This window comes from Pseudocercospora fijiensis (assembly GCF_000340215.1).
Source record: "Pseudocercospora fijiensis CIRAD86 unplaced genomic scaffold MYCFIscaffold_1, whole genome shotgun sequence".
Lineage (NCBI taxonomy): Eukaryota > Fungi > Ascomycota > Dothideomycetes > Mycosphaerellales > Mycosphaerellaceae > Pseudocercospora > Pseudocercospora fijiensis.
This window is the reverse complement of record NW_006921532.1, coordinates 9418866-9446657: the sequence shown is the minus strand read 5'-3', so window position 1 is coordinate 9446657 and position 27792 is coordinate 9418866. Positions and strand designations below refer to the sequence as shown.

The window sequence follows — 27792 nt, the reverse complement described above, 5'->3', positions numbered from 1 at the left end:
TATTTAGCATCTTAGCGAAGAAGGATACCATCGGTCGTATACCGGCCGCATTAATCTTAGGGATAACCTTCCTGCCGATTTCGAGGAAAGACTCACTCCGCTTCTCTTGCTTCGTATAGTATTTGCTAAGATAATCGACCGTAGTACCCTTATCCGTACAGATAGCGATATCGTTGTTGCCGAGCTAGGCAGTCTAGATAGTGCGATTATACCCATTTATACGGGTGTTATTGCGAGGTCTATTATAGATCTAGTGCCGGGGGTTGAGGTTCTTAGTAACGATGCCTTCGTCGTAGAGATCCCGAGGGAAATAGAATCGGCAAGTAACAAAGCTAGTGTCCTTATTCTTACGCTAACAATACTTATAGCCGCACGTATAGCGCTACACTCGATTAACATTAAGCATCAACTAGTATTAGCTACTATCTACCTCGCTAGTCTTTATCTGTAGTATAGCTAGCTCACTAGCAATAGGGCTAGTGCGAGTAGGATCAGGGTTAATAGTAGTAACGTGCTTGGACCAAAACTTAGCAAGGGCGGTGCGATTAGCCTTAGTAAAAGACTAAGGAAGTAGTAGACTAGGGCGATGCTTAAGCTAAACCAAGCTATAGTTGTGAGAACTGCTACGAGCCTGAAACTCATACCGATTCTAGTAGTCTACAATACCAAACTTCTTGCGTATAAGGTCTATAATAAACTAATAGCGGCGATAGAAGTGATATGCTACAATAGCAGGGTTCTGCCGAAGATTCTTACGCGCGATCTTAACCCGCTTATGCTCTATTCCTATCGGTACTGTAGGTATATGCTTCTGCTAATGCGACCAATGTAGATTAGCAGCGCTAAAAGTTAGAAATAGGTGCGGGCAACTAAGAGCCTTTACGTAATTCTCTAATTTAGCGGTCTTTGCAATCTAGTATGCGCGTATGCCTCGTAAAGTGTTACTATAACGAACGACAGTAGAGAGTAGGCGCTTAGCTTTAGTATCATCGTTGTCGATAGTATTGCGAAGGTTATTAAGAGTGATTTCCTCAAAGTCGGGGTTCTGCTATATAATATAGTCGGCCTTCTTGCGCGTCTGCTTTCTTATAAGCGTGTTCAGTGCAACGTGTCGAAACCGAGAGTGGCTCGCAAAGCGGTGTCGAATAGGACCGGTACTATTATCCTACTTAATTATATGCTCAATCCAGTTATTATAGGATACCTCGCGTAGGCGTGCCTCTACGTAATCGGCGGTACCCTAGGGCATTAGCGTAGGAAAGGCACGAGTATAAAGCTTTTGCGTAGCGTTAAATTCGTTAAGTGGAATCGGATCAAAGTTAGGCATAGTTAACCAATGCTGCTAAGGTGCTTCTAATAAGGCGTCCATTTATGCGGCAGCGAGATTCGCTATATCGGCCTATGCTTAGCGCTAAGCTTCCCATTCCTAAAGAATATTATTAATAGCGGTACGTACACCTTTAGGAATGTGTGCCTATAGAAGAGCTGCCTCGAAAGGGTAGTTAGCTAGGCTGTCGAGCTCTTGTTAGGTACCTGGTCGGCTATTAGGCTGTGTTCCTACTTCTAGGTTTAGACGGTTGCTGGTATTCTGCGGCTGATCTTAGTTTAACTAGGTTTATAGAGGAGGAGGCATCTCTTCTTCGTCGTACTCCTTAAGAGCGTTAAGCCTATGTATAACAGACTCGCCATCCTAACTGTTAGGCAACTAAGAAAGGCGCTCTTTATTAATCGCAACTCTAGCATACTCTAGATTATTCTGGACTAAGTGGTCCAACTAAGCCTTTACTGCCTACCGCCGTACTTTGAAGTCAGGTACGAATATACGATTAGTAGTATTATCCCTATTCGCAGGACGAAGAACAACTATCTCTAGATGCTCTAGTACAAGAGGTAACTCCTTCTAAACCTTGCCGGTATCTCGTAGAAAGTTGACAACATTGTTCTTATACCGCTACTAAGCGCCCTTGACTAGACGCATTTCTACGTATACGTGTACACGTGCTATTAGCATCTCCTCCGTCGCCGACAATAATAGCAAAGGCTCTCCGGTATCGACATTAGTAGGCTAGACGCTAGGATCTATCCGATTAGCAGCTAATATAAGATTAGGCGATCCTCGAGCCTTATTGCTATCTCTAGATGTCCGACAGCGCTTGCAGTTGTTAAAGGTGTCTAACTGCGGGTTAGTATCTAAGTCTATATTAAACTAGCGCTCTTTACAACCTTTCTATGTTTCTTCATTCTAGTAGTGCTCTATCTGCTTATCGTTAAGCTTAGTAAAGAACTCTTTAACTAGTCCTATGTCGATATTATATAGAGCTAGCGTATAGAGGTTCTTAGGATCTAGTGTAAGCGCCGGTTGTTCGCCTAATAGGAAATGTTTATCGTACTTCTAATCTTCTTCGGCTTAAGCTTCTATAGCGCGGGTGCCTTGTCCTCGGCGACGGCGAGGTCCTATATAGCCGTCCTTAGAGGGCCGGCATAGTCGACAATTGTACTCGTACTCTATCTCCTTATCGTGCTTATAGAAGAATAGCACGCGCTTAGTCTCGTATATACCTAACTAGCACCACTTTAACTAGGTCTCTCGATTAAAGTTAGCCGCAGCACAGTACTAGCAGGTGCTTTCATGTAGTGCTATAATACGTGCGATAGCACGTAGCACATCGTAGATTTCGTATTAGAACTATAGGCGCTCGTCCGGTCGGTCTAGATTAGGATTACCGCTACCCGTACCTATACCGAAGGTCTCTAGAAGGTCAAAGTCACTACCGAAGTTATCGCTACTAAACTCTGTATCTTGCGCCTTCTATACGCGTTTAGCGTTGCTAGCGAGAATATTAGCGATGCTCGGTATTTGCGAGACATCTTCTCTAGTACGACGACGTTAGCGATAAGATCTCGAAATACTATACTAAGTAGTACGGGTAGTAGCAGTCTGCGGGTCGTTACTACTATACTAACTATAGCGATAACGACTAGCCGCGCCTATCGAAGACTCTAGAACTTGCGACGATTGCGAAAGTTGCGAAAGTTGCGAAGGTCGAGGCGGAGGTAGTATTAAAGAAGGTAGCGCCTTCTTCTATAGATCTCCGGTGCGAGGGCTAGTAGTAATAGGACCTAGACCTAAGCTTAGATTCATACTCGAAGGTATAGGGGGTGTAGACTAGATAGCGATGGGTATATACCTAGACGAAGGAGTAGATACTAGCCGCCCGCTACTAATACGACTACCGCCTCGCTTAGAAGGTGTCTATTAGCTATTATCGTTGTCGGCTACCAACTTTCTCTTTCCTCTAGTAGAAGGCTTCGTTCGGCATTTCTTATAGGTTTTCAGCTTTCTCTTGCCCTTTAGGAAACAGCGCTACTTCTTCTAGTGACTACAACTAGAGTATGTGTCTTTCTGTCCTTCGTAGTCGTTATCCGCCTTACTATCGCTATTATCGGGAAGATTAGGGCGGTCGGTTAGAAGATTCTTCTTAGGTAGTCCGCTACTACTATCTAGAGGTCCGCCGCTAGGAACTCCTATAGAACGAGTGCGCGTTATTATGCGTATAGTCTGAATCTGATTGAGACTAGCATAGGTATCGGTAAGGGCAGAAATAAGGTCGTAATAGGCATATTCGTCGCTAAGGTTTACCGTTTGAATCTAGTCTTTAAGTTCTTACAATTTAGTGTCTAGGCATGCTTCTAGTTTGTTGAGCATCCTATTGAGTGTACGCCGGAGGTTGCGGCCGACTAAGTTATTGCTAACGAAGAGGTTATACTGCTCGCGGATAGTCTATCTAACCTAGCCGTAGCCTCGAATGTATAGCTTCCGGTCGCGGTTCAAACGGCTATAAAGCGTGTAGCTAGTGCGATCGGGATGCAAATGCGGCTTTAGCAACATCTTAGAGTAAAGCGATACGATAGGGAAAGCGATATAGTAGGCGATCGAGTGTAAGCCGATAGGGCGCGAGAGTGCGTTTATACGATCGAGGGTAAGGCGTATAGGAAGGCGGAGCACGAGAAGCAAGGGAAAGAGCTCCCTATTTGTTTGTACAGCTCGCACTATACCAATTCAGGAAAAGTAGGGGTGCGGCTTCTTATATATAAATGCACGGACTCTAGTGTCCGCTTACCTAGTAACTACCTATAAAGGTCGAAGGCGCAGGATTACTCTAATATCGAGCGCTCTTCTATCTACGACCCTTCTACTAACGTTAGCGTTCCGGACAAGTTGAGCCCTCGCTAAGGCTCGATATTAACTTGCCCTCCACTTTGGTACCCTTATTCGTATCGCAACGTTAGCGTTCCGGACAAGTTAAGCCCTCGCTAAGGCTCGACATTAACTTGCCCTCCACTTTGGTACCCTTATTCGTATCGCAACGTTAGCGTTCCGGACAAGTTGAGCCCTCGCTAAGGCTCGACATTAACTTGCCCTCCACTTTAGTACCCTCATTCGTATCGCAACGTTAGCGTTCCGGACAAGTTAAGCCCTTACTAAGGCTCGACATCAACTTGCCCTCTACTTTAGTACCCTTATTCGACTCGGTAAGGGGTGTATTACGTTGCTAGCAGCTCTCATCTGCTGAAAGCTGCGATACTATTCTCCTACTAGTAGCATATATCGAGGGCAAGTCCTTTATAGAGTAGGGGGTTGCCTAAGGCATCCGTCGTTATCGTATTAATTACTTTTACTAGCGTAGTTTTACTAGAAATGCGCTCAATCGACTCAACTTAGTCGGCTTCGGAGTAGGCGAGTTTAGGTGCGAATTAGGTACGTAGCAATGTCAATGTCGACACTAACTTAATATTAATAATATAGCTTCGAGACACGGAATTGAACCCTTAACCAAAGTGTCGAAACCTTACCTACCTACCTCCCCCTTCTAACTGAGCTATTACGCTAGGTAGCAGCAATAAGGGTATACAATGACACTGCAATTCATAACCTTTAACTAATAATAATCGACTAAGACGAAGCGTCGCCTAGCTGCAACTAGGTAAGGAGTTGCAGTAATCCTTTACGCCTAGTTATTAAGTTACGTAGGGAACCTAAGGGATTTAGGCCATTCAATAGTCTTTTCTAAGGCAGCTAGCAGCCTAATAAACTAGTAGAGGTAACTGCCTATTGTCTAACCCTAAAGAAATTAGTTCTCCGGGACAGGTTTTCTATAGCGGCGTTTCTTTTATAAGATTCGTATAAGGTCGAAGTCTAGTAGGCATGTTCACTTAGTTGATTCGTAACTTGTCTTAAAGGGTCAAAAGCTCGAGGTCTATATCGTGTCCGTAAGAGTGACTCCGGGTGTTGCCCGTCTACAGTTTTTTACCTTGTAGTATTCTTCTTTTTTTTAACTAAGTCCTTTATTTCTCTAAGTTATTTATTTCTTATGCTTGCTCTTCCTATATAGCTCTTTCCTTGTTGATCTTTTATTGTTTACAGGTTATAGTTTGTTTTGCTATAGAAGGTAGCTGCAGGATGTGGTTTGTAGAGTAGGTAGGCATAGGGGTTGCATATAGCTAGTGTCGTATAGTGTCGGTGTCGCCTAGTATCGGTGTCGCATAGTATCGGTGTCGTATAGTGTCGGTGTCGCATAGTGTCGGTGTCGCATAGTGTCGGTATCGCATAGGCTGTTAGCGCTAGTGTAGTAGTGCTGTGTCGTATGTCCTATTAGCGCACAAGGTATAGTATAGTATAGTGCTATTAGTAGCCTAAGGCTGGAACACGTAACAGTATTTTTTGATTTCTACTAATTAGAGCGCGAGGTTTATTTTGTATAGAGCGCCCTTCTCGCAATCCGACCCTCGTGCTACTATAGACATAGCAAGAGCGACAGCACCGACAAAGCAAGCGCAACAAGCGCAACAATCCGATCGTTATTTCGCGCTCGCCTTAGGCTAAAAACAGACACCTTCTATAACCTTCGTCGCAAGCTCCTTAGGTTGCTCTAGGTGCCTGTTTTTTTAGCCTTCCGCTTCGCTAGAATAATAACGCGTTATTAAAAGATACTATCCTCGTACTAACTCGTACCTATCGGTCTTGCCTCCTAGCTACGATATAGTATAGAACTAGAGTAGAAAGATAAGCGTATTAGGGTATATAGTAATCCTAACTACCGAAATTACCGACCTAACTACCGATCTAACTAATTAGATAGAGCCGTAGTAGTCCGTATAGTAGTCCGTATATAGCCTCGGCTTAAGCTAGCCCTACTTTCTAAAAGTTAATCGGAATCGACTAGGAATCGACTAGGAATCGACTAGGAACTAACTAGGAATCGACTAAGAATCGAATAGGAATCGACTAAGAATCGAATAGGAATCGAATAGAAATCGAATAGGAATCGAATAGGAATCGAATAGGAATCGAATAGGAATCGAATAGGAATCGAATAGGAATAGGAAAGGAATAGGAAAGGAATAGGAAAGAAATAGGAAAGAAATAGGAAAGGAATAGGAAAGGAATAAGAAAGAAATAGGAAAGGAATAGAAAAGGAATAAAAGATAAACTAGATTTCTATAGCTTTAGATAAGTTATAACTTTAATAACTAAAAAACTTATAAATCTAAAACTAGATACGCTTAGTAAGTATAAAAATAGAAGTATATATAAGTAAAGGCCTAGCGCTATAATTTTATAAGCTATAACTAAGTAAATAAATTACTTTAATAAAACTCTTAAAGAATTCTAGTATAATTTAATTAGAAATTATATAGAAACTAAATAGGTCTAGAAGGCAAATATAGTCCTAGCTTTACTTCTAACTAGACACTACTAGAGTAGTTCTAGGTAGAACTAAGTAGTAGATCTAATTCTAGATATAATAATATCTAGTAGTGTTTTTATATAGGTATATATCTAGTATATAGGGCTATATTATTAGTGATCTATATTCGTTTTTTATAGGAGTATATTTGTTTTAGGCAAACGATAGTAACAGAAAATTCGCCACCCGCGTGACCTATACGAAGTGATGGCCGGGGCCCGGGGCGCCCAGAAGACATAGTATTGGGACGTCGCAGACCAGGCCCCAGGGACGAGTAAAAGACAAATATATATTACAGCCCCTGCCAAGGCTTTATCCCAGGGCCATCAGCGGCGTGTCATCTGTCTTGTGAGACCACGAGACTTGAGAGCTCATTCTCCTATCCGGGTTTCGTCAGTCACTTCACGCCCGCTGAGCTGGGGCGAGGGGTGAAGTGGCTGCTGACGCAACCCCGGATAATAAAAATAATCCGCAGAGAGGCTTGGAGCCTTAAAAATAAAAAAACATCCGAATACGGCTACCCATGGCAACTCTGAATACGGCTACCCATGGCAACTCGTAATCAATTTCGATCAACGCAGGGATGGAGCACCGAGCACTCAAGATGGCGGAGTATAAAGAGATTGAGCAATGAAGCTGTCTTTTGCTCATTCCAGTTTCACAGACACCGATTTCACAGACAGCGACGACAATATCAGATCAAGCAACAGCTTTCCCATCGACGCTCAGCATTGCCATTCATTGTTTTCCTGCATCTTTGAGTCAGTCCGAACGAGCTCAGTATGTATTCAGCCGCAGCACTCGCAGCTCTTCTCTCTCTCTCCACTCTCGGAATCAATGCACTGCCAACCGCTGTGGACAACAAATGGACGATTTCCAACGTCTACATCGGCTGCGGCAATGACCCGGCCAAGGGCGGAGCCTTCTGTTCATATGAGTTTGATGTCGAGGGCAAAGAGACCGACGATTTGCCAGGATTCAGCGGGCATTGCTCCCAACGTGAGCTGCAATTCTATTGCCTCGAAAGAAACACGTACTGATTTAGAACAGGCAACACTCCAGGTGATGATAGCATCAAGCAATGTCAATTGACAGGCGGCTGGAGCAGCAGCAACCCGAATCGAAGCGTCAACAGCATCGATGCATCCGTACAGCTGTTCCCGAACGATGCTCAGCAGAGCAAGCTGATACTTCAACTTACCTGGGACCTGAAGAATGGTGCAAAGTAAGTGGCTCTTTGAGTCGAAAACGCGGTCGAAATAGTGTGCTGATCTCCAGGAACAGCGCCAAAACCACCGCCATTTGGCGTGCTACCCAGACTGGCAACTACAAGTTCTTCAGCGAGGGCATCACCCATCCGCTCGACCTGATCCCATCTTCCTACAAGTCCTCGTCAGTGGCCTAAGTGTTACAGCCTTTGGTCTGGCTACGGAGAACATGCGGCAATGGAGAAATGCCTAGATATTTACCACTCTGGGAAGGCATGCTATCCAAAGTAGCAATTTGCGCACTCTACGCTCGTTGCTCGAGACTTAGACTAATCTTATTAAAATCTTACGAAACCCTCATTCGAATCTTTCTTTGGGCGGAGCTATACATCGCGGCAGATTCCCCGAACGCTGGCCAGATGGTGAACCGTCGTCGAAACCACGGTATTTGGGGAATGGTCGCGATATCCATTTGCTTTTTTGGAATTTATGCTTAAGCGGGAGTTGTTATAAAGGTACATGGTGTGAAGGCTCACTCCTTTGCCTTAGTCTTGATAATTGAACCAGCTCATTCAGCTTCAAAAATTGCGCTGTTAATTTAGCTACTATCCATGATTTCTTGCGCAGCTCGCTCTCCTGTTTCAGACAGTCAGCTTCTATGTTCAAAGGGCCCAGAGAAGTGACATAGCATACCTGATCTGATAGCGCCGTCCATGTATCCCGGCCAGTAATCAGAAGCCTCGGTTCCAGCCCAATGAATACCACCAACAGCCTGCCTCAGCGCTGGTCCATATTTCTTGAATGTTCCCGGCCCAGCCAAAGCTGTAGGTCCACCCTTGGAGAACTCTTCCAAGTCCCATCTCTTGATCACCCACTCGGACGCATTCCTCGCTTCCTCGCCAAAGTACCTGACATAATCATCAGTGACTCTAGCGATGATCTCAGCTTTAGTCGCGTTGTTGAGCGCCCGCATCTGATCGGCTTCGATGAATCCAAGGATAGCACCATACGTTGCATTTGCATCTGAGTCATCGAACGTGGTTTGGACTGTGCCAGTCGTAGAGATGACTTGGCCTGACAACCCTGCATCCCTCCAGAACGGGGTAGGGTAGATAGCATTAGCCTTGCCGAGAGAACCCATGAAGAGGTGCTCCATGAGCTTTTGTCGCGATTTTGATAAAGCCGGAGTATACTCAATCTCACCAGCTACAGGAGGTGACAAAGCCACAACGACTTTCGAGGCACTGACCGAGGACTTATCTCCCTGCACGAGATATTCTCCAGACTGCTGCAATGTGATGGAGCGGACAGGATTATCGAAGACGATATGCTCACGTCCAAGCTTGTCTGCTAAGCCGTTAGGTAGAAGTCCAGTGCCACCAACCAGGCGACTCTCTTGCGAGCCACCACCTGTTGAAATGAGGCGCTCAAATGTTCCTTTAGTTGTCTCGTTGCCCGCTCCTGCAATATAAGATAGTGCGTAAAGCAGTGAGAGCTCATCTGATCTCGCACTCCAGATGGATTCGACACCAATTTCGAAAACATCTCGTCCTTCTGGCGTTGTGATGATCGAATCGCGAAATTGTCTCACAGTGGTCTTGTCCCACAGAGCAGCGAGGAGGTGGTTCCACGGCTTTTCTACATTGATCGTCAAAGCCTTGAGATCAAGAGCTGCAATGGCCGCGCCGAATTGTGCAGTCGTTGCCAGATCTATGTATGGAATGGGAAGTAAATCGTAAGTGATTCGCTCCTCGCCAACTAGAATGACCGAAGATTTAGCATACAACCGATAACATGAATTCTACTCGTTCCACCTACCAAAAGCCAAGTTGTGCCCCGTGTCGTACTCCAAGAACGTTTCTATGCCTAGTTCATTGGCCAAGGCTAGCACACGATCCTGCGTTGGTCCTACAAATGCGGCACCAAGTTCAGTAACGCCGCCGTTCTTGAGTGGCTGGTTCTCCACCTAAAAGCAATGGAAATAAAGGTTAGCAGGGTTTCTGACGATGCTGACTCCGAAGCAGAGCGGTGAGACTTATACACAAAGTTATACTCACTCTGCCACCGACCCTACTCCTCGCTTCGACGATACGCACGCTTTTGCCGGCATCTAAAAGCTTCCGTGCAGCTGAAAGACCAGATAGACCGGCGCCAATCACGACGACGTCAAAGCTTTCTGTTTGCTGGGCTCTCGCAATCGGCGCTGTTAGGCATAGAAGGCCGGAAAGCAATAGCGGTCGATAATCTACACACTTCATCTCGTTGGGGACTGAAACGTAAATGCTTCGTTGCTGGATCGATAGCACCAGAGCATGCAGACTCGCGGGCTGCCAGCAATATATCTGATCGGATGTCTTCCCACGGCAGGCGCGTGACAACCATGTTCGGCTGTGGCATCGACAGCCGCAGGCCATGCATCCTTCTTGAGTTGCAGCCGTGAATCAGCTGAGGGTACGGTCTATATTGCCTTCCCTGCATATCGAATCGATCGGAGCCTTCGGAGGGATACCTATACCTTGCATATCGGTCAAACCCGAATCCAAATGGACTCGCTTTATTCCAGGGCAGTCTCGTGGACTGTGTGCTTCGGAAAATTTGAGCCGAAGCAAGGATTCAAGAATTTTGTGCCACTGTCACTCGCCATAGCCACAGTTCTGTTGAAAGCGCGGGATCCGTGGCAAGTGAATACAGTATGAGAGAAGGGGTGCCGTGGCTAAAATTGAAGCCGTGTGGTGGTCAAGCAGCCGCATCTTCTGCCATCTGTACGTATGTCACCACGGCCTCGTTGACCTGGCTGCCATAGTGGAAGCATGGCCACGTCTATTGCTTGGTCAAGTGCCAGTCAATGACCAAGTCGTAGTACGCGTGCTCTTCCATCGACGTTGTCGAGATAGCGGTCGCGGTATCGGACGCGAGGAGATTGAATCGGGACGTACTTGCAGGCGCCACATGGTTCAAGGCGTCTCTGATGGATGAGAAGAAGATCGATGTGATGAGAGCCACCGCAAAAGGAAAGCCTCTCAACGCGCCACTGCGAAAGTTACGCCCGAAGGAGAGATTCGCGTCGTTGATGACACGCTCTTCTGCAGGAACGATCTCGGTCTGGAGATCTCGGAACCCCGGAAGGCCCCCCCCTGGGTCAGTCATCATCTACCGGGAACAACCTTCACATCGACACTTCGCCCAATATCTGAGTCTGTGAGATCATAGATGGTGATGCAAGAATCCCTTAGACTACCGAAATACATCTATGATGTCGGTGTTCCTGACTAGCAACCGATGGGCTGGGAAGAGTAGAAGGCCCAGAGCCAGAACGCTGTAAGTATGGTTCTCCTCGTGTTTCTATGCATGTGGACTTCCACTATTCTCCATTCACCCAGCAAAACTTTTCATCATGGTCAAATTACCGCAGCATCACATTCTTAGTTTCGTCTACGACAATGAAGGAGGTTGTGCTCTCACGGCACTCGTACACGGAGTCCGCTTTCATGTCATAGTCGACCCGGCAGAACTCAAGGATCGGTCCAAAGCAGGCAAGAAGATTCGCAGACAATACCTGCAGTTACTTCAGCAAGTCAAGGACGAGTCGCAGGAGGACTGCGGCTGCCATGACACATCACCACTTTTCGTCCAAGAAGATGAGGACGAAGATGGCGATGAGTCGGACGACAAAGACAGTGGCATCAGTATGAGCGTGTCGTCCGAGGAAGACGTCGACCCATCAGCACCGTCGACTGTGCATCTCCAAACCTTCGTCCTCAAGCCTCTGGCAAAGCTATTCTCCAGCAAAGCGCCAAAGCCGAAGTCGAAGCATAGGTCAGTGCAAGACTGGTATCACTGCGCAACACATTTCTATCATCTGTATCTGTCCAATGGCAAGCTCCTGGCACAGGAAGATGAGGAGACGGACGACACGAAAGAGCACATCGACAGCACGATTCCTGTCATCAAGTTGCCAAGGTATATCCAGAAGCTTGACGTCCCTTCATTCTCAGCGTCAGATATCACCGTACTCGATGAATGCGAAGGACCAGATCCGGTGCCTCTACATCCGACTCTCGTGAAGGTAGATGGCAAAGAGTACTTCCTCAAGACTGTAGACGCAGCTCAACCAGGCCCGACTAAGCGCGAACTCCAAGTCATGAAGAAAATCGAAGACGAAGGTATCCACAATGAGATCCGAGTTCCTCTTCTCCGAGGCTTGGTCCATTTCGATGGAGATGGCGAAACAAAGATGATGGGCTTCTTGATGGATGCCATCGCAGATCCCACTCCTTTGACTAAAATGCTGGACTCAAACGTGTCTCAAGAGAAACGCATGAAATGGGCAGATGATTCCGCACGAACGGTGGATCTGCTGCACCAGCACAACATCATTTGGGGAGATGCGAAGGGAGACAATTTCATGGTAGACAAGAATGATGATTTGTGGATTATTGATTTTGGAGGCTCATACACTGAAGGCTGGGTCGATCCAGAGTTGAAAGATAGCGAAGACGGTGACATTCAAGGTCTCAATAAAGTCGTGAACGGACTTCACGATCCCGACGAGAATACAATACAGGATCCTGAGGAAGGAGAGCACGCAAATGATGGAGCCGAGGAAGAGGACAAGACCAAAGATGGAGAAAAGAAGAGTGAAGATCAGAGTGACAGAAAACGGTTACACGGCGTGAAGAGAAAACATGAAAGCGATCTCAAGAACAATGAAGACGGTCCATCAGCTAAGGAACGTAAGATGCCCAAGGATAATCGCGGTGCGAACCAAGTGCATGATGCAAAGCCCAACGAGCAGGAGATGTATGATGCGGATGCTGAGGATGACGAGCCGCTTTATTGCTATTGCAACAAGCCCGAAGGAGGAAGGATGCTGGCGTGTGATGACGAGAGGTGCAAGAAGCAGTGGTTTCACTTCGAATGCGTGGGTATCGAAGAAGCGCCCAAGGAGAAGAAGTGGTACTGTGAAGGTTGTCTCATCGCAGAGGAATGGAGAAGTAATCACGGCGACACTCGAAAACATGCGCCAAAGTCCTTATAAAGGGTTATAGTTGACTTGTTCTTCGAATAGCTTCCTATATTACATATTATTTATTACGAAAATTTTATATATCTTTTACATATCTTTTACATATCTTTTATATATCTTTTATATATCTTTTATATATCTTTTATATATCTTTTATATATCTTTTATATATCTTTTATATATCTTTTATATATCTTCTGTATATCTTCTATATATCTTCTATATATCTTTTATATATCTTTTATATATCTTTTATATATCTTTTATAGGAGCCTATAGTATAAGAGTATACCTAAAACTATTCTCTAGAAGGAAGCTAATACCCCCTCTCTTACCCTCTATGTCTAGGATATAGTAAGGCTCTTAGTAGTAAAGAGGGACACTCTCTCTATATAATAGTATATAAGGAAAAAGTATAGAGAAATAGAGAATAGGATTAGAGGCTCTAGAAGATAGAACCTAAAAAGAAGAGCTACTACCTAAAAATAGGTTACTAAGTTAGCTAGCTAAGAGGTAGAGGTATAGGGAAGAGTAGCCCTACTCTACTTAGGAAAGATATAGTAGAATAAGAATACTTAGATAGAAAGATAGAAAAAGAAGAGGATAAAAAGAGAGGCCCTATAATAGGGATAGAGTAGACTAGTAATCTAGTAGATACGGTACTAGGAGAGTAGAATCTATCTCTACTTAGAATAACTAAGACTAGTTACCTTAGTAGTTATATAAATTAGGATAGAGTATATTAGCCTAAGATAATACCTTATAAAAAGGAGGGTTCTAGGGATTACCCTAGAATACTAGTATAGCTAGAGAATCTAGTTACTAAAATATATTATAATATTACTATCTTCTACCTCTTAATAAAGGGTAGATAAGAGATATATAGAAAGGTAGGAATAAGTAACTAGAATACTCTTACTACTATAAGGAAAGGACTCTTAGTAATAGTAAAGTAGCTAATATAGGAAGGGGTACCTAACTAATTCTTACTAGTAAAGGAGGAGATACTAAAATAGTATTAGAATAAGGAGAGAGGAGCTAAGGAGAGGGCTAAGGAGGGAGAAGGCTAAAGCCTACCTAGTAAAAGGAGTAGGTAAGGGTAACTAATATTATATAAAGTAATATAAGTAGGAACTAGGGCCTATAGAGGATAGAAGTTAGGGAAAGAGGAGTTATTATACTACTAGCTTTTCTCTCTAGATATATAGAGTAAGGCTACTTATCCTAGTTAGGAGTAGACTAGTAATAAAAGACTTTAATATATATATCTTATATATATCTTGTGTATATCTTGTATATATCTTATGCATATCTCATACAGATCTTTTATATATCTTTCATTTGTCTTTCGTTTGTCTTTGGCTTTGGAACTGAATTCGGTGCCTTGTGCTTGTCGTCGTCGAGGAACCTTTCGGCCTTGCATCGCGATAGCCTGACGTTAGCCTCACCTGGACACATTCACAATTTGCGAAACGCTCTTCTAACACAGCTCGATGCTGTCCTCACATTGGGTCGATAAGAGATGACAGGCATCAAGTGTGCCCTTCGCGGCACGGTTCAAAATCAAGTAGACGTGGCTGATCGGTTGGACGGCGTGTTCCTCCAAAACACAACATCCCATCCATCACCTATGGAGGCGGAAAGAGCGTTCGACGATACAAGTGCCTAGCCAAGCCTGGTGTATAGTATTTGATGAGGAAAGACGATGGCGGCTGAACGCTCGAGCGCGTCTTCGTCAATTTCGCGTGACGTTAGCGTGATTGTCGTTGGGGTTTCATGTTTGTAACGTGCGACCAGTACAGAAGTGCAGACCCACGTCGCTGGTCGGCGCCATGGGCGACACTGTCCAGGACGGATGATCGCGACTGTGATGAGCTCGTGTCTTGTACAGACTCTGTCCGCATCGGAGTGACAGTGGATACTCTGGTATCCCTGCATTTTCATGGATTCGAACGAATAGCGCTGCTCAGAATCGACGGTCCGCGTTTAGTGACTAGCACTCCGATGCGTACAGACTCTGTAAGTTGTCACGGCAGACTCCGAGCGATGAGGTCCAATGCCGCAATGCGATCGCGGTTTCCCGAGTCGTGTGCGTGGCGTAGATTAAGATGCATGGATAGAATAGCGGAAGGCGGCGCTGTCCGGACTGCTGGGATGATTCCTGTAGGCCACCGACTTCACCTGCTGCACAAGAAGCTGCATTTCCAACATACAGCGTCTTACCACATCGGAGTGAACGTGACTAGGGTCGGACCGCTGAATAACAAGTTGCTATTCGCTATAATCTATAAGGAGCAAGGGTTTGGGGAATACCCACTTTCACTCCGATGTGATCAGACGCCGTATGGAACTGCGAGCTGCTCCTGCCGGATATGCTCGTCGTGAGTGCTCCAGAATGGGAAGGTGATCTCAGCGGCTCAGCGATCGTGGCGCCGCATTGACTTTCGGTGAACGGGCACTTTGCCGGATCTGCGACCGAGTCTGCCAGGTACCATTCGATCCTGCTTTATGATTCGTGGCTCCTTGGCGTCAGATAAGGCTACTGCAGGAAGGTCCAAACTTGACAGATCTCGAAGAATACACCTCTCACGTCTCCTGGGCGAGCCAACTCTCACCCCAGAAATGTGCCCTCTCAGCCCTCGAGCCGGGAGACTTCCAAAAAGCAGTGCTGACGGGCGTCATCAGTGTCCCAGGATCCTGCCACACCGCTTGGGAAACAGAAGAAAGTGGTGTCGATAAAGCATGCTCATTTGATAAGTCGTTCTGCAATGGTGTCGAGGATCCCATCCTCGTCGAAGGTGCGCCTCGGCAGCAGTCTGTCTTCAGCCTTGATGAGCGCCGTTCCTGTAGACGCCACAAATAGACGCCGGAACCCAACTCCTTCTCGTGAAAACGGTCGAACACATGCAGTTGTATTAGGCCGGAGTCCTGCTGACCATCCGCTCTCTGGTCGCTCAACCAACAACAACCTCTGTGCAACACGGATCTGTGTCTCGCCGGTTTCTTTGGAGTTGCTGGTTTCGTGGTTGCCGTGGCCGTGCTTCAAACGTTAGCGGAGTGGATTGCGCGCATCACCGTTGAACTGCACTTCATCAGCTGGACCCCTTCTTTCAAGATTGGACAAGCAAGCACAAGACAAACGGCAGTCGCGCTCGCAGCTGCGATCTGCTTCTAAGCATCAGCATTGCCAGCACTCGAGTCGCTTTGAATCGTCCGCCAATAGGGCATCGCAGACCTGCGACACCTCTCAAGTCTCAACATGGCCTCGACCGACTACGTGCCTCTAAAGCCATATCCCGAGAATGGCACCAGTCTGACGGGAGGTGACTCGCTGTCACTAAATCTCAACCTCTACTATCAATCTGGCGACATCGCGTGGATGATCACTGCAACCGCGCTTGTGCTGCTTATGATACCTGGCGTTGGGTATGGTCTCATCGAACATGGTTGTAGTCTTAGAAATCCTACTGACACAACACTTCACAGCTTCTTCTACTCAGGCCTTGCGCGGCGGAAGTCGGCGCTGTCTCTGATATGGCTGTCAGTCATGGCCACCTCTGTCGTCTCTTTCCAGTGGTTCTTCTGGGGCTATAGCCTGACATTCTCGCACAACGCCAGCCATTTCATCGGAACGCTCGAAAATTTCGGGCTCCGCAATGTCCTCGCTGCGCCATCCGTTGGCAGCGCCCGCATCCCAGACCTCATGCACTGCGTCTACCAGGGTATGTTCGCTTGCATCACGGTAGCACTCGCGGTCGGAGCAGTATCAGAAAGAGGAAGGATGCTTCCCTGCGTGATTTTCATGTTTCTCTGGACGACTGTCGTGTACGATCCGATTGCATGCTGGACTTGGAATCCGCACGGCTGGGTATACCAGCTAGGCGGCTACGACTTCGCTGGTGGCACTCCTGTCCATATTTCATCAGGAACCGCAGCGCTCGCATACTCCTACATTTTGGGCAAGCGGGCAGGTCACGGAACGCACGCGCTCAACTACCGTCCCCACAATGTGACCCACATCGTCATCGGTACGGTATTTCTGTGGGTGGGATGGTTTGGCTTCAACGCTGGATCTGCCCTCTCAGCGAATCTGCGTGCTATCATGGCCGCTCTGGTCACCAACCTCGCAGCTTGCGTCGGCGGCGTTACATGGTGCCTGGTGGACTATCGGTTGGAGAAGAAATGGAGCACCGTCGGTTTCTGTTCTGGTGTTGTCGCCGGGCTGGTCTGTATCACTCCTGGCTCAGGCTTTGTACCAGCGTGGGCAGCAATCGTCTATGGCGTCGTCGCTGGTGTTGGCTGCAACTTCGCCACACAACTCAAATACTGGATCAGCGCCGACGATGCGCTCGACATTTTTGCCGTTCACGGAGTCGGAGGGTTTCTCGGCAACCTCCTGACTGGTCTTTTCGCCGCTGATTATATCGCTGCCCTTGACGGCTACACCGTAGGCGAAGCTGCTATCAAAGGCGGTTGGATCAACGGTCATTGGCTGCAGCTTGCCATTCAGCTTGCCGACTCAGTCTGCGGCATGGCATACTCCTTCCTCATGACAAGCGCCATACTTCTCATAATCACCTCACTGTCGCGATTCATCCCAGCACTCAAGCTACGCGCCAGTCCCGAGGAAGAAGCCGCGGGTATCGATGATGCTGAAATTGGAGAGTTCGCATACGATTATGTTGAGCTTGTTCGAGATATCAAGCCACAGGAGATCCGAGACCACGCCGACTATGAGACGGATGCGGACGGATTGTCGATACGAAGTGCTAGTCGGGGCTCGCAGTACCCTATCGCTATGGAGAAGAGAAACGCCCGCAACCAAGATTACCCCTTGAGAGACTTCAGCAGAGATACTGGGTCCATGTCACCTGTTGGTACGGCGTCGTAGCTGCTGCAGGGGTGGTCAGACACTGAGAGATGTTCTGCAGAGCATGTACAGATTAATGTTGATGGAAAATTATGATACGATCACGCACTGGACGACGCAGGAGTTAGGGAAGCGCAAATCGGGTGGAAGGCAGATATGTTTCTTGCTACACTACTCGGACTAGAATCAGACTGATACCCACGCACGAATGCATCGTGCGGCTACTGCGAGGCACGTGCTGCTATGAATTTGGTCCAACTTGCGGACTGAAAGTTGAAACTTTGATTCTCATTCAATGGAAACACCTCAACCAGCCACGATCAACTTCCACTTTTGCGAGCGTGCTCAGTCTTGAAATATGTCCCGGGACGTATATCTACAGTAGTCGGTACTAATCGATGCGCATCGCGCTGTGAGAGGATGGCATTGACGTTTCTCAAGGATACGAAGATGGCGTGAAAGTGGTGCTCGCCAGCCCATTGACGGGGGCGAGTGTGTCTTGCAGTCACCGATCAGAGTTCCATACGGCTTCTCACCTTTGACACTTGTTTTGCGTCGTGAGCACCGTGTGCTGAGCATTCGCCATCTCTATCAGTAAATACTAAGCGGAGCGGAGGAGCGGAGTAGTAGTGTTGCGCAAGGTACGGCTAGTCACTTTTGACACTTGTTTTCCGTCGTAAGCACCGTGTACTAAGCATTCGCCATCTCTATCAGTGAATGCTAAGCGGAGCGGAGGAGCGGAGTGATGGTGTTGCGCAAGGTACGGCTAGTTACTTTTGACACTTGTTTTCCGTCGTAAGCACCGTATGCTGAGCATTCGCCATCCCCATCAGTTGGTGTTGTACAAGGTCACTCCTTCCGCGGGGATGCGACCTCAGGCAACAAAGTGTCACGTGCAGCCATGATCCTCGAGCTGGGTGCTTGCCTACTTGAGAGCCACAGCCACGTATACTTCGCATAACGTTGATAGCCGCCTGCCATCTGACAAACGATTCGCTATACGAGTTCGACCGATTGCGCAGCTGTCTGCACTTCCGTTTCGATGTCAATATCAACTTCATTACGATAGCATAGCCCAGCATGCGACTGCTGCTCCCGGGCGTGCTGCTCAGCCTGCTGGCTCTGAGTGGCACGGCAGTAGCCAAAGACACACCCGACCTTGAAGAAACCAAATTTGATACCCAGCCGGCGAATGTTCTGTACTTTGAAGACAGCGATGTCATTCTCACGACCAATCCAGATACCAAGGTCACCTATCGATCTCCCGATGGCGGCAAGACCTGGAAGCCGCTGGACGGCGTGGAGAAGGGAGAAATAATGGAAGTGCTGAAGCATCCCTACGACCACAAGCTTGCAGTGGTATTGGGCAGTAAAAAGAAGCATTGGATAACGAGAGATCGTGGCGAAACATGGAAACAATTCGAGACCGATGAAAGTCCATCGCGGATGCGCCCGGGCATTGTCTTCCATGCTACCGATCCAGATCGCATGATATTCCAGGGTGGAAATTGTCTGGGACTATTATGTGAAGATTTCATTTACTACACGACTGATGGATTCAAAACCAAGCCGAAGCTACTGGATAAGGATGTCATAACATGCTTATGGTCGAAGTCGACGCCCTTGTTCACCACTGGAGACGAAGAGAAGGACAAGAACTCCATAATTTGCGTGGCACCAGGGAAATTCTCGTTGTTCTCGTCCAACAACCGAGTAATCATTACCGAGGATTTTTTCAAGACGGACGGGCGAGAACCAAAGATGAGTGATGGCAAAACAGTGGAAGGCATCACTAATCTGGCTTCGGTCAAGAAGTACCTGGTGTTTGCCGCGAAGAGTGAAAGGACAACGGAGATGGCAATGTACGTTTCAGACGATACAGTGACATGGCATCGAGCCGAATTCGGCGAACACAGGCTTGAAGAGGACGCGTACACTTTGCTGGAGAGTACAAACTACAGCATGCAGGTCGACGTTATGACAACCAAGGCGCAGAATCCGATGGGTGTTCTTCTCACGTCCAACAGCAACGGTACTTTCTTCACGAAAAACATCGAGCATACCAACCGAAACGTCAGGGGGTACGTAGACTTCGAGAAGATTTCCAACATACAAGGAATCGTTCTCGTCAATACAGTTGACAACTGGGAGGAGGTTGAGGCAAAGTGGAGCGTAGAGAAGAAAGTGGTCTCACAAATCTCATTCGACGATGGCAGGACTTGGCAGGATCTGAAGGCGGACGGCAAGAAGCTTCACCTTCACTCCATCACGAACCAGCGCAACATGGGACGCGTTTTCAGCAGCCCGGCACCTGGCATCGTTATGGGCGTTGGAAACACTGGCAACTACCTCAATCCGTACGATGAAGGCGACACCTATATATCCGACGATGCCGGTGTTACCTGGCAGAAGGCTTTAGATAAGCCTCATCTTTACGAGTTCGGTGCTCAAGGTTCTGTCATAGTTGCTGTTGAGGATGGCGAGACCAAGAAACTCAAGTGGTCGCTGGATCATGGCAAGAAGTGGGAGGAAATGGAGCTGAAGGACAAGATAAAACCTTACACCCTGACCACAACGCCGGACTCTACCTCTCTAAAGTTCTTGATGCTCGCTACCAAGAGGGTGGACTCCAAGACTGAGCACTTCACGTATGCGCTTGACTTCAATGGTTTGCATGAAAGCACATGCAAAAAGGACGACCTTGAGAAATGGCCTGCTCGCGTTGACAGTGATGGAAAAGCCACGTGCATCATGGGCCACAAACAGTTTTTCACGCGCAGGAAAGCCGATGCCAAGTGTTTGGTAGAGAACAAAGACTTTGAGGATCCAGAAGAAGACCGAGAAAATTGCAAATGCAGCAGAGAGGACTTTGAGTGTGATTACAACTTCAAGCGAGAGGATGGCAAGTGCGTGCAGAGCGGCCCAATCGTTGCTCCAGAAGGAGCCTGTAGTGGCGACAAGAAGAAGTTCATGGGTACTTCCGGATACAGGCTGATTCCTGGAAACACCTGCTCAGGTGGTGAGAATTTGGCAGAAGAAGTCGAAAGGGACTGCACCGATACCAAAACTCCTCCAACCTCTGGTGAAATCGCAACCGAGATCACCACCTTTGACGCCGACAAAGTCATTGAATACTACTATCTCGAGCGGGAAGAGAGTGATTCGGGACACGACGAATCGATCATCATGCGAACTGACCGGCGCGAGGTGTACGTGACACATGATCATGGGAAGAAATGGGAGCGTATCATGAAGGACGAGGAGATTCTGGCGGTCTATCCTCATCAGTACATGACCTCCTACGTCTACCTCATCACAGCAGGAAAAGACGTGCATTATTCGACGAATCGTGCGCAAAGCTGGGGCAAGTTCCAGGCTCCCGAGGCACCGAACCACAACGATATTCAAGTGCTGACATTCCACCCCACGCAAAAAGACTGGCTGATCTGGACCGGTGGCAAAGATTGCGATACCCACAAGCAAAATTGTAAGACTATTGCGCAAGTCTCCAAATCAGGCGGCGAAGATTGGGAAACCTTGTTACGAGCTGTCCGGAAATGCCAGTTTGTCTATCGTGAAGGACGACAGAACTCGGATCAGTTGGTGTACTGCGAACAATACGAGAATGAGAATAGAGACTCTTCTCTGCTACTAATGAGCAGCACCGACTGGTTCGACCACAAGAAGGAGTTGAAGCGTGATGTCATCAGCTTCGCTACTATGGCAGAGTTCATCGTCGTTGCGATCCGCGATGACCAGCAAAAGACACTACGAGTGGATGCAAGCATAGATGGTGTCACCTTCGCCGACGCTCATTTCCCGCCGAACTTCAATGTGGAGCACCAACAGGCATACACTGTCTTGGATTCCAGCACTCACGCTGTCTTCTTGCACGTCACTGTCAACCCCAAGGAAGACCAGGAGTATGGCGCAATCGTGAAGTCGAACAGCAATGGTACATCTTATGTGATGTCTGCGTCTGAAGTCAACCGCAACCGCGCTGGCTACGTGGACTTTGAGAAAATGCAAGGCCTGGAAGGCGTTGCCATCATCAATCGTGTGGCTAATGCACACGACGCCGATAAAGGCAAGGCAAAGAAGCTCAGGACGTACATGACTCACAACGATGGTGGCGACTGGGCATTGATCGGGCGTCCAAGAGAACCTCCAAAGGATATGGACGTCAAGTTTGGCTGCTCAGGAAGCAACGTTGAGGAGTGCAGCCTCCACTTGCATGGCTACACTGAGCGCAAGGATCCTCGTGATACCTATAGCTCTCCAAGCGCTGTCGGTCTGATGATTGGTACTGGGAACGTCGGCGAGTACCTGGAGTATAAGAAGGACGCCGATACGTTCATCACTCGAGACGGTGGTCTGAGCTGGGAGGTCATTGCCAAAGGTAATTGGATGTGGGAGTACGGCGACCAAGGATCGATCATCGTCATTGTCAAAGAGAACGAGGTCACTGACCGCGTCCGATACTCGCTCGACGAAGGCCAAACCTGGAAAGAATACCGATTTGGCAAGGAAATGACAGTGACTGACATCTCCACTGTGCCCAGTGATACGAGCAGAAACTTCTTGCTTTGGGGCCGAATTGGTAACAAGGTTGCAACCGTCAATCTCGACTTCTCTGGCCTCAAGGAGCGAAGCAGGCAGTGCAAGATCGATGAGGACAACCCCTCAAGCAAAGACCAAGACTACCATCTCTGGTCACCATCTCACCCCATGTCCGAAGACAACTGTCTCTTCGGCCACGTCGCTGAATACCACCGCAAGAACCTAGACAGCGACTGCTACAACGGCCGTGAGATCAAGCATCTCCACAACATCGCAAAGAACTGCTCGTGCACTCGGGAAGACTTTGAATGCGACTACAACTACCAGCGCGACTCCACGGGCGCTTGCCGTCTGGTCGAAGGTTTGGATCCCCCAGATCCGAAAGCCGTCTGCGAGAAAGACAAGGACGCCATCGAATACTTTGACATCACAGGATACCGTCGCATCCCGCTCACAACTTGCCAAGGTGGTAAAGAACTCGACTACACCTCCAACGTCAAGCCTTGTCCGGGCAAGGAAGGCGACTTCGAGAAGAAGCATGCCATTTCAGGTGCTGGCCTCTTCTTCGCAATCGCAATTCCTATCGCTGCGGCGGCCGGTGTGGGATACTGGGTCTACAAAAACTGGGATGGCAAGTTTGGTCGGATCCGACTTGGAGACAGCGTTGGAGGATATGGCGGAGGTGCATTTGATGGAGAACAACCTTGGATCAAGTATCCCGTCATGGCAATCTCTGCTTTAGTGGCCGTTGTTGCCGCACTGCCTATGTTGGTCGGCAGTGTTTGGAGAGCGGTATCTACAAGAATGGGCAGGAGCAGTGGAAGCTATGCTCGCGTTGGAACACCATACACAAGCCGAAGCAGCTTCTCCCGAGGTCGCGCAGATTATTCTGTTGGTGTGGACGAAGACGAAGGGGAATTACTGGGCGAAGACAGTGATGAGGACGTATGAGTTGCGGTCGCGAAAATACAAGCACAATCAGATTGTATGTTAGGATAGATATATGTCCCTTTACTGTGCATTTTCCAAGCGATATTTGTCTCTGTATTTCTTCCCTGGCCAAGAAACGTATAGGGGTGTGTATAATGCGGTCATACGTGCGAGAGCTTTCTGTGACTCGCTGCTTCCCTTCTTACATTTTGGCGGAATTCTTGCAGGGTCGGCACCGGCATGCTGCCGTCGCGAGCCATGAAGGGGCGAAGTTGCATTAATTGAGGAATCACAATGCGAGCTCCAGAGACGTCCTCTGCAACTGATCTGGAATGTGTTCAATTTCGAGTCTGAATTCTCTAGATTGTTGCTACAGCGATTGGTGCCATTGACTAATCTGTTCGCAGGCAAGTGCTCGATGTTCGAACACTCTTCGAGGTGTCCTCCGGGGAACCTGGCACTTTTGCCGGTTGATCGATGGTTTGATGAGTAGACGCGCCAATGTGGCGGACATTCGCAACAGCCGTTCCTCCTGCTTCCTTTCGTTGCCAGCGGTTGCGTTGCGGAGTTCGGACTCCGAAAAGGGTCCATGCTCGTGATTCTTGTTCACAGCATGAAACATCCCGAGAATCCTCCAGCAAAGTCCTGCTCAATGCTCGGACGATAGAGGATCAGCAGATGATGACGGCGGAGCCACAGTGAGAGCAGCTTGTATCTGCATGAGTTGGAGCAAATGTCCAAGCTTAGCTCACTCCTCGATGCGGTTCCCTCCAATCTCGTCCACGCTCCTCACTCTGAGCTCTTTGATCTTCAAGATGGTGTATCTGTGCTTGCTCTTCACCTTTCTCACGTGCCTCTGTCTTTGCTTCGTCTTCTCCTTGATTCTCATTGGCTCACTTTCCACACCCATCACCACAGCTCTGCATACGAACAACCTGTCGTCGATGTAGGAGTGCTTGCCTTTTGCAATGTGAGGAATGAAGTGCGGTGCCATTGCTCCCTTGGGCATGACATTTGAATGGGTCGTCAGTGATCCTGTGGTGGGATCTATAACGTGTTTTGAGGAAGTGGCAGGACTTTTTATCTTGTCACCCGGTGCGGGTGCTTTCAGTGTGAGATCTCTGCTTCCAAGATTAATGGCACGGTTGAGGCGAATGACATCGCCTGGTTCGACGCCTTTCATGAGGAATGGTAAGCGAAGCGTATCGCCCTCGGTAAGGAGGTATGGGAACCCATGGATATGAGCTGTAATATAGTGCGGACTCTGCGCTTGCAGTATTGGTAGAAGATCGCGAACGGAGCGTGAGAGTATCAAAGGCGGTTGTCCACTGGAAGGTGAGGGCAATTTTGGAGATGCCTCGCCTCGTTCTAGACTTTGTCCGAGAGACTGTCGTTGCTTGTCAAGAGATGCATTCGATGCTTCCTGGCCATTTGATGAACCGAGTTTCTTGCCATGTTCCGGTCTCGATGGCAGTCTTTGTGTAGGTACGGGCACGTACGAACTAGAGCCTTGCGTGGTCGGAGGCGGTTCGCTGGGAGCGTCTGTCGAATGCGAGACTGTGCTCAGGTTCGCGGTCCATGGGAGGAGGAAGGTCGGCGGTAATTGTGAGCGAAACTCTAGGAGAGTCCTCCAGATCGTTCGTGATAACATGATCGGTTGCACACCCAATGCGCAATGCGTAGCTGGCTTGACTGACAAGATCTGGTCGGGCGCCTGCGGACAAACTCGGGAGTCGCCGCAAAATCTTGGCGGGCCTGGCATCTTTTTGCCTCCGCCCTCGACAAGTCGAGACTCTGCGCAGACTGGAACACCACCCTCGGATCCCACTGTCGCAGCGACGACAACACCGCCGCCATGCCTCAGAACGAGTATATGGAACGCTTCACCAAGCAGCATGGTAAGCGGCTTGATCACGACGAGCGTGTGCGGAAGCGCAACGCCAGAGAAGCCCACCATGCCTCCGAAAAGGCTCAGAATCTGCGAGGTCTCCGTGCCAAGCTGTACCAGCAGAAGAGACACAAGGAGAAGATTCAGATGAAGAAGGCCATCAAGCAGCAGGAGGAGAAGAATGTGAAATCCGCAGAGCCCGCCGAGAATGCCAGCAATCCTGTGCCGAACTACTTGCTTGACCGATCCAACACCACAAATGCGAAGGCACTGAGCTCTGCCATCAAGAACAAGCGAGCTGAGAAGGCCGCCAAATTCAGTGTGCCTCTTCCCAAAGTTCGTGGTATTAGCGAGGAGGAGATGTTCAAAGTGGTCAAGACTGGCAAAAAGACTGCGAAGAAGAGCTGGAAGCGAATGATCACGAAGCCCACTTTCGTTGGCCCAGACTTCACACGACGACCTGTGAAGTACGAACGTTTTATTCGCCCTATGGGTCTCCGATACAAGAAGGCGAATGTAACACATCCCGAGCTGGGTGTCACTGTGCAGCTGCCCATTATTAGCGTCAAGAAGAACCCACAAAATCCAATGTACACCCAACTCGGAGTTTTGACCAAGGGAACGATCATTGAAGTAAATGTCAGCGAGCTCGGTCTCGTCACAGCCGGTGGTAAAGTCGTTTGGGGACGATGGGCTCAGATCACGAATAATTGCGAGAACGACGGCTGTGTGAATGCGTGAGTTCCTATATCCTAATCTGATGTGATCCTTGACTAACACAGAGCAGCGTTCTACTTGTTTGAAAGCATTCAGATCGGTGCCTGAAACAAGAAATGTGCTGGAACCGGTGCGCCACAGCTTTGGGTTCTATGCTCAACAACACGACGGTGATGCTCTACTTGCAGGTCATCAACTGCTTTGCTCACAACCTGTCCCGCGAGAGCCTATTTGTCACGACTTGATCTCGGATTCAAGCAGAGAAAACTATGCGACTACGGCAATCGCCATAGGCCTGTGAACAGAAGCGCAACGCGGTCGAAGAATGGTGCTTACTCCAGTCCTCGCTGGTCTGATGTGTCGCCTCGCCCTGGCGCAATATATCACCATAATCTCGACAAAGTTCGAGATACAAGTGCCAGAAGATGTGGACGTGCTCAGCTACTTTGTGGCAGCTGGGGAGGAAAGGGCATGGAGGAAGCCAAAACTGCTGAAAGAAAGAGCCTATAGAACTACGATACCCATGAATGATACTTGTCTGCAAAGCGCATCCACCCCGTCCACCTGGCAAAAGGTCAGAGCTGGAAGTTGAAGGATCCTGCTGTATCGAATACGATCTTGGTACGTGGAGACAAAACACCTGAATACAGATCTTGGCCCATATCAGGTTGAAGGATTCTGCCAGCAATATCGAATACGATCTTGGCTGTGGAGACAAGACACCTGAATACAAATCTTGGCCCATCTCAGGTTCCACCAAACGATCTCAATAAAGGAAGCTGGACAGACAATCTGAAAAACAAACAGTCATGCCAACAATGGAATTGTTCTTCCATACGAGGACCAAGAAACAATCTTCTGTTGGTGTTACTGAATTTCTCTAGGCATCGGCAATGTAGACCGGCGACGATGAGTATATAGAGCAGTCGCATTGTGTCAAAGATCCAACAGCATCGCGCAGTCGAAAAAGATTTTCACAACACTGAAAGCATCATCTTCCTCACCATGCAATCCACCCTCGCCATCCTCTCCCTCATGATGGCAGCAGGAACCGCCCTCGCCGACATGCAAATCTACACCGTCCTAAACACACCCACAGGAGGCGGCGGAGCGGCCGAAGGCTACAAATTCTACTCCTCTCAGCCAGATTGCAATGCTCCAGGTAACGCAGTGTTCCATGCTGCCACAGACGATGCAAGCAGTGGAGGAGTGAGATGCAAAGGATGTAATGGTAACCAAGCCGTTGCGGATTGGGATATAGCTGAACTCGAATGGAACATCAATGAGGGACATTTTACAGTCTACAGTGAGTTTGATTTTCTCGACGGTGGGAGGCGCAACAGTTGCTGATCGATGACAGGTCCGGATTATACTATCACTCCTGCCGATGGAAGTGCTAGTCGTGGAACTTGTAGACGCGATTCAGGACATGATTACAACTGTCCTGTCGCTGGACCGCTGGGTCAGGAGAGTGGTGTTAGGGTGTTCATTTGCGAGACTGATTTGGATGGGGTTGAGTGAAGTAGAAGAATGTTCGTCGCGCTCTCTTTCCTGATCTTATGTAGACATGGCGAATGCTTCAACATCAGATTGGTATCACAAGAATGACAGAAGCCAGTCCGATATTCTTGTCATCGTGCCTCGCGCAAGAGGCTCCTTGTGAAAGCTGCTTTGACAGAGTCCCGCTTCGCAGAAGAATTCTGAACGTCGACTGGGAAATGTTTTGCGCCCACCAGTAAAAGAAAAGAATTAGATTTCAGGCCATGCCAGAAAATCTTCGGATTTTGAGAAGCCGTGGGCTTCGGAGGATGTTTTGCTGACCTTGCTCAGCAAATGCCCTTGAT

At 48.2% G+C, this 27792-nt stretch overlaps 9 protein-coding genes across 9 annotated transcripts; 6 read left to right on the top strand and 3 right to left on the bottom strand.

The window, feature by feature from the left end:
- The first annotated feature begins 7408 nt into the window (after positions 1-7408).
- On the top strand, positions 7409-8557 carry MYCFIDRAFT_210027 (uncharacterized protein). The gene is made up of 3 exons (XM_007923757.1): positions 7409-7748; positions 7800-7974; positions 8036-8557. The coding sequence occupies exons 1-3, from the start codon at positions 7532-7534 to the stop codon at positions 8208-8210; spliced, it is 567 nt and encodes a 188-aa protein (XP_007921948.1). The 5' UTR covers positions 7409-7531; the 3' UTR covers positions 8211-8557.
- Positions 8059-10215, bottom strand: MYCFIDRAFT_149830 (uncharacterized protein; the record flags this gene model as incomplete). The annotated part of the gene is made up of 3 exons (XM_007923756.1): positions 8059-9715; positions 9776-9923; positions 10015-10215. The coding sequence occupies 3 exons, from the start codon at positions 10213-10215 to the stop codon at positions 8607-8609; spliced, it is 1458 nt and encodes a 485-aa protein (XP_007921947.1). The 3' UTR covers positions 8059-8606.
- Positions 10216-11351: 1136 nt separating this feature from the next.
- On the top strand, positions 11352-12995 carry MYCFIDRAFT_76586 (uncharacterized protein; the record flags this gene model as incomplete). Its single annotated transcript, XM_007922282.1, has 1 exon — positions 11352-12995. One exon carries the CDS (start codon positions 11352-11354, stop codon positions 12993-12995), a length of 1644 nt encoding a protein of 547 aa, XP_007920473.1.
- A 1314-nt stretch (positions 12996-14309) lies between these two features.
- MYCFIDRAFT_170727 (uncharacterized protein) lies at positions 14310-16211 on the bottom strand (the record flags this gene model as incomplete). The annotated part of the gene is made up of 16 exons (XM_007923755.1): positions 14310-14431; positions 14471-14526; positions 14557-14583; positions 14612-14658; positions 14688-14865; positions 14897-14906; positions 14938-14976; positions 15015-15144; positions 15174-15239; positions 15301-15441; positions 15476-15542; positions 15574-15936; positions 15966-16023; positions 16059-16090; positions 16121-16154; positions 16178-16211. The coding sequence occupies 16 exons, from the start codon at positions 16209-16211 to the stop codon at positions 14310-14312; spliced, it is 1404 nt and encodes a 467-aa protein (XP_007921946.1).
- A 31-nt stretch (positions 16212-16242) lies between these two features.
- MYCFIDRAFT_55671 (uncharacterized protein) lies at positions 16243-18143 on the top strand (the record flags this gene model as incomplete). The annotated part of the gene is made up of 2 exons (XM_007921983.1): positions 16243-16409; positions 16470-18143. 2 exons carry the CDS (start codon positions 16243-16245, stop codon positions 17872-17874), a joined length of 1572 nt encoding a protein of 523 aa, XP_007920174.1. The 3' UTR covers positions 17875-18143.
- Positions 18144-18933: 790 nt separating this feature from the next.
- MYCFIDRAFT_55669 (uncharacterized protein) lies at positions 18934-23445 on the top strand (the record flags this gene model as incomplete). The annotated part of the gene is made up of 1 exon (XM_007921982.1): positions 18934-23445. The coding sequence occupies one exon, from the start codon at positions 18934-18936 to the stop codon at positions 23362-23364; it is 4431 nt and encodes a 1476-aa protein (XP_007920173.1). The 3' UTR covers positions 23365-23445.
- A 222-nt stretch (positions 23446-23667) lies between these two features.
- MYCFIDRAFT_210026 (uncharacterized protein) lies at positions 23668-24995 on the bottom strand (the record flags this gene model as incomplete). Its single annotated transcript, XM_007923754.1, has 1 exon — positions 23668-24995. A coding segment is annotated over one exon (904 nt), but the record flags the coding sequence as incomplete, so codon positions are not given.
- Positions 24996-25151: 156 nt separating this feature from the next.
- On the top strand, positions 25152-25972 carry MYCFIDRAFT_149818 (uncharacterized protein; the record flags this gene model as incomplete). The annotated part of the gene is made up of 1 exon (XM_007923753.1): positions 25152-25972. Exon 1 carries the CDS (start codon positions 25199-25201, stop codon positions 25970-25972), a length of 774 nt encoding a protein of 257 aa, XP_007921944.1. The 5' UTR covers positions 25152-25198.
- Positions 25973-26953: 981 nt separating this feature from the next.
- MYCFIDRAFT_76580 (uncharacterized protein) lies at positions 26954-27611 on the top strand (the record flags this gene model as incomplete). The annotated part of the gene is made up of 2 exons (XM_007922281.1): positions 26954-27254; positions 27514-27611. The coding sequence occupies 2 exons, from the start codon at positions 26954-26956 to the stop codon at positions 27609-27611; spliced, it is 399 nt and encodes a 132-aa protein (XP_007920472.1).
- Positions 27612-27792: the final 181 nt, after the last annotated feature.

What these genes read in the sequence shown, in the direction of transcription:
- MYCFIDRAFT_210027 (XM_007923757.1), top strand. Translation starts at nt 7,532, where the DNA reads ATGTATTCAGCCGCAGCACTCGCAGCTCTTCTCTCTCTCTCCACTCTC. An exon ending in CAGCGGGCATTGCTCCCAAC is followed by an intron (nt 7,749 to 7,799) that starts GTGAGCTGCAAT and finishes GATTTAGAACAG; the next exon opens with GCAACACTCCAGGTGATGAT. An exon ending in GACCTGAAGAATGGTGCAAA is followed by an intron (nt 7,975 to 8,035) that starts GTAAGTGGCTCT and finishes CCAGGAACAGCG; the next exon opens with CCAAAACCACCGCCATTTGG.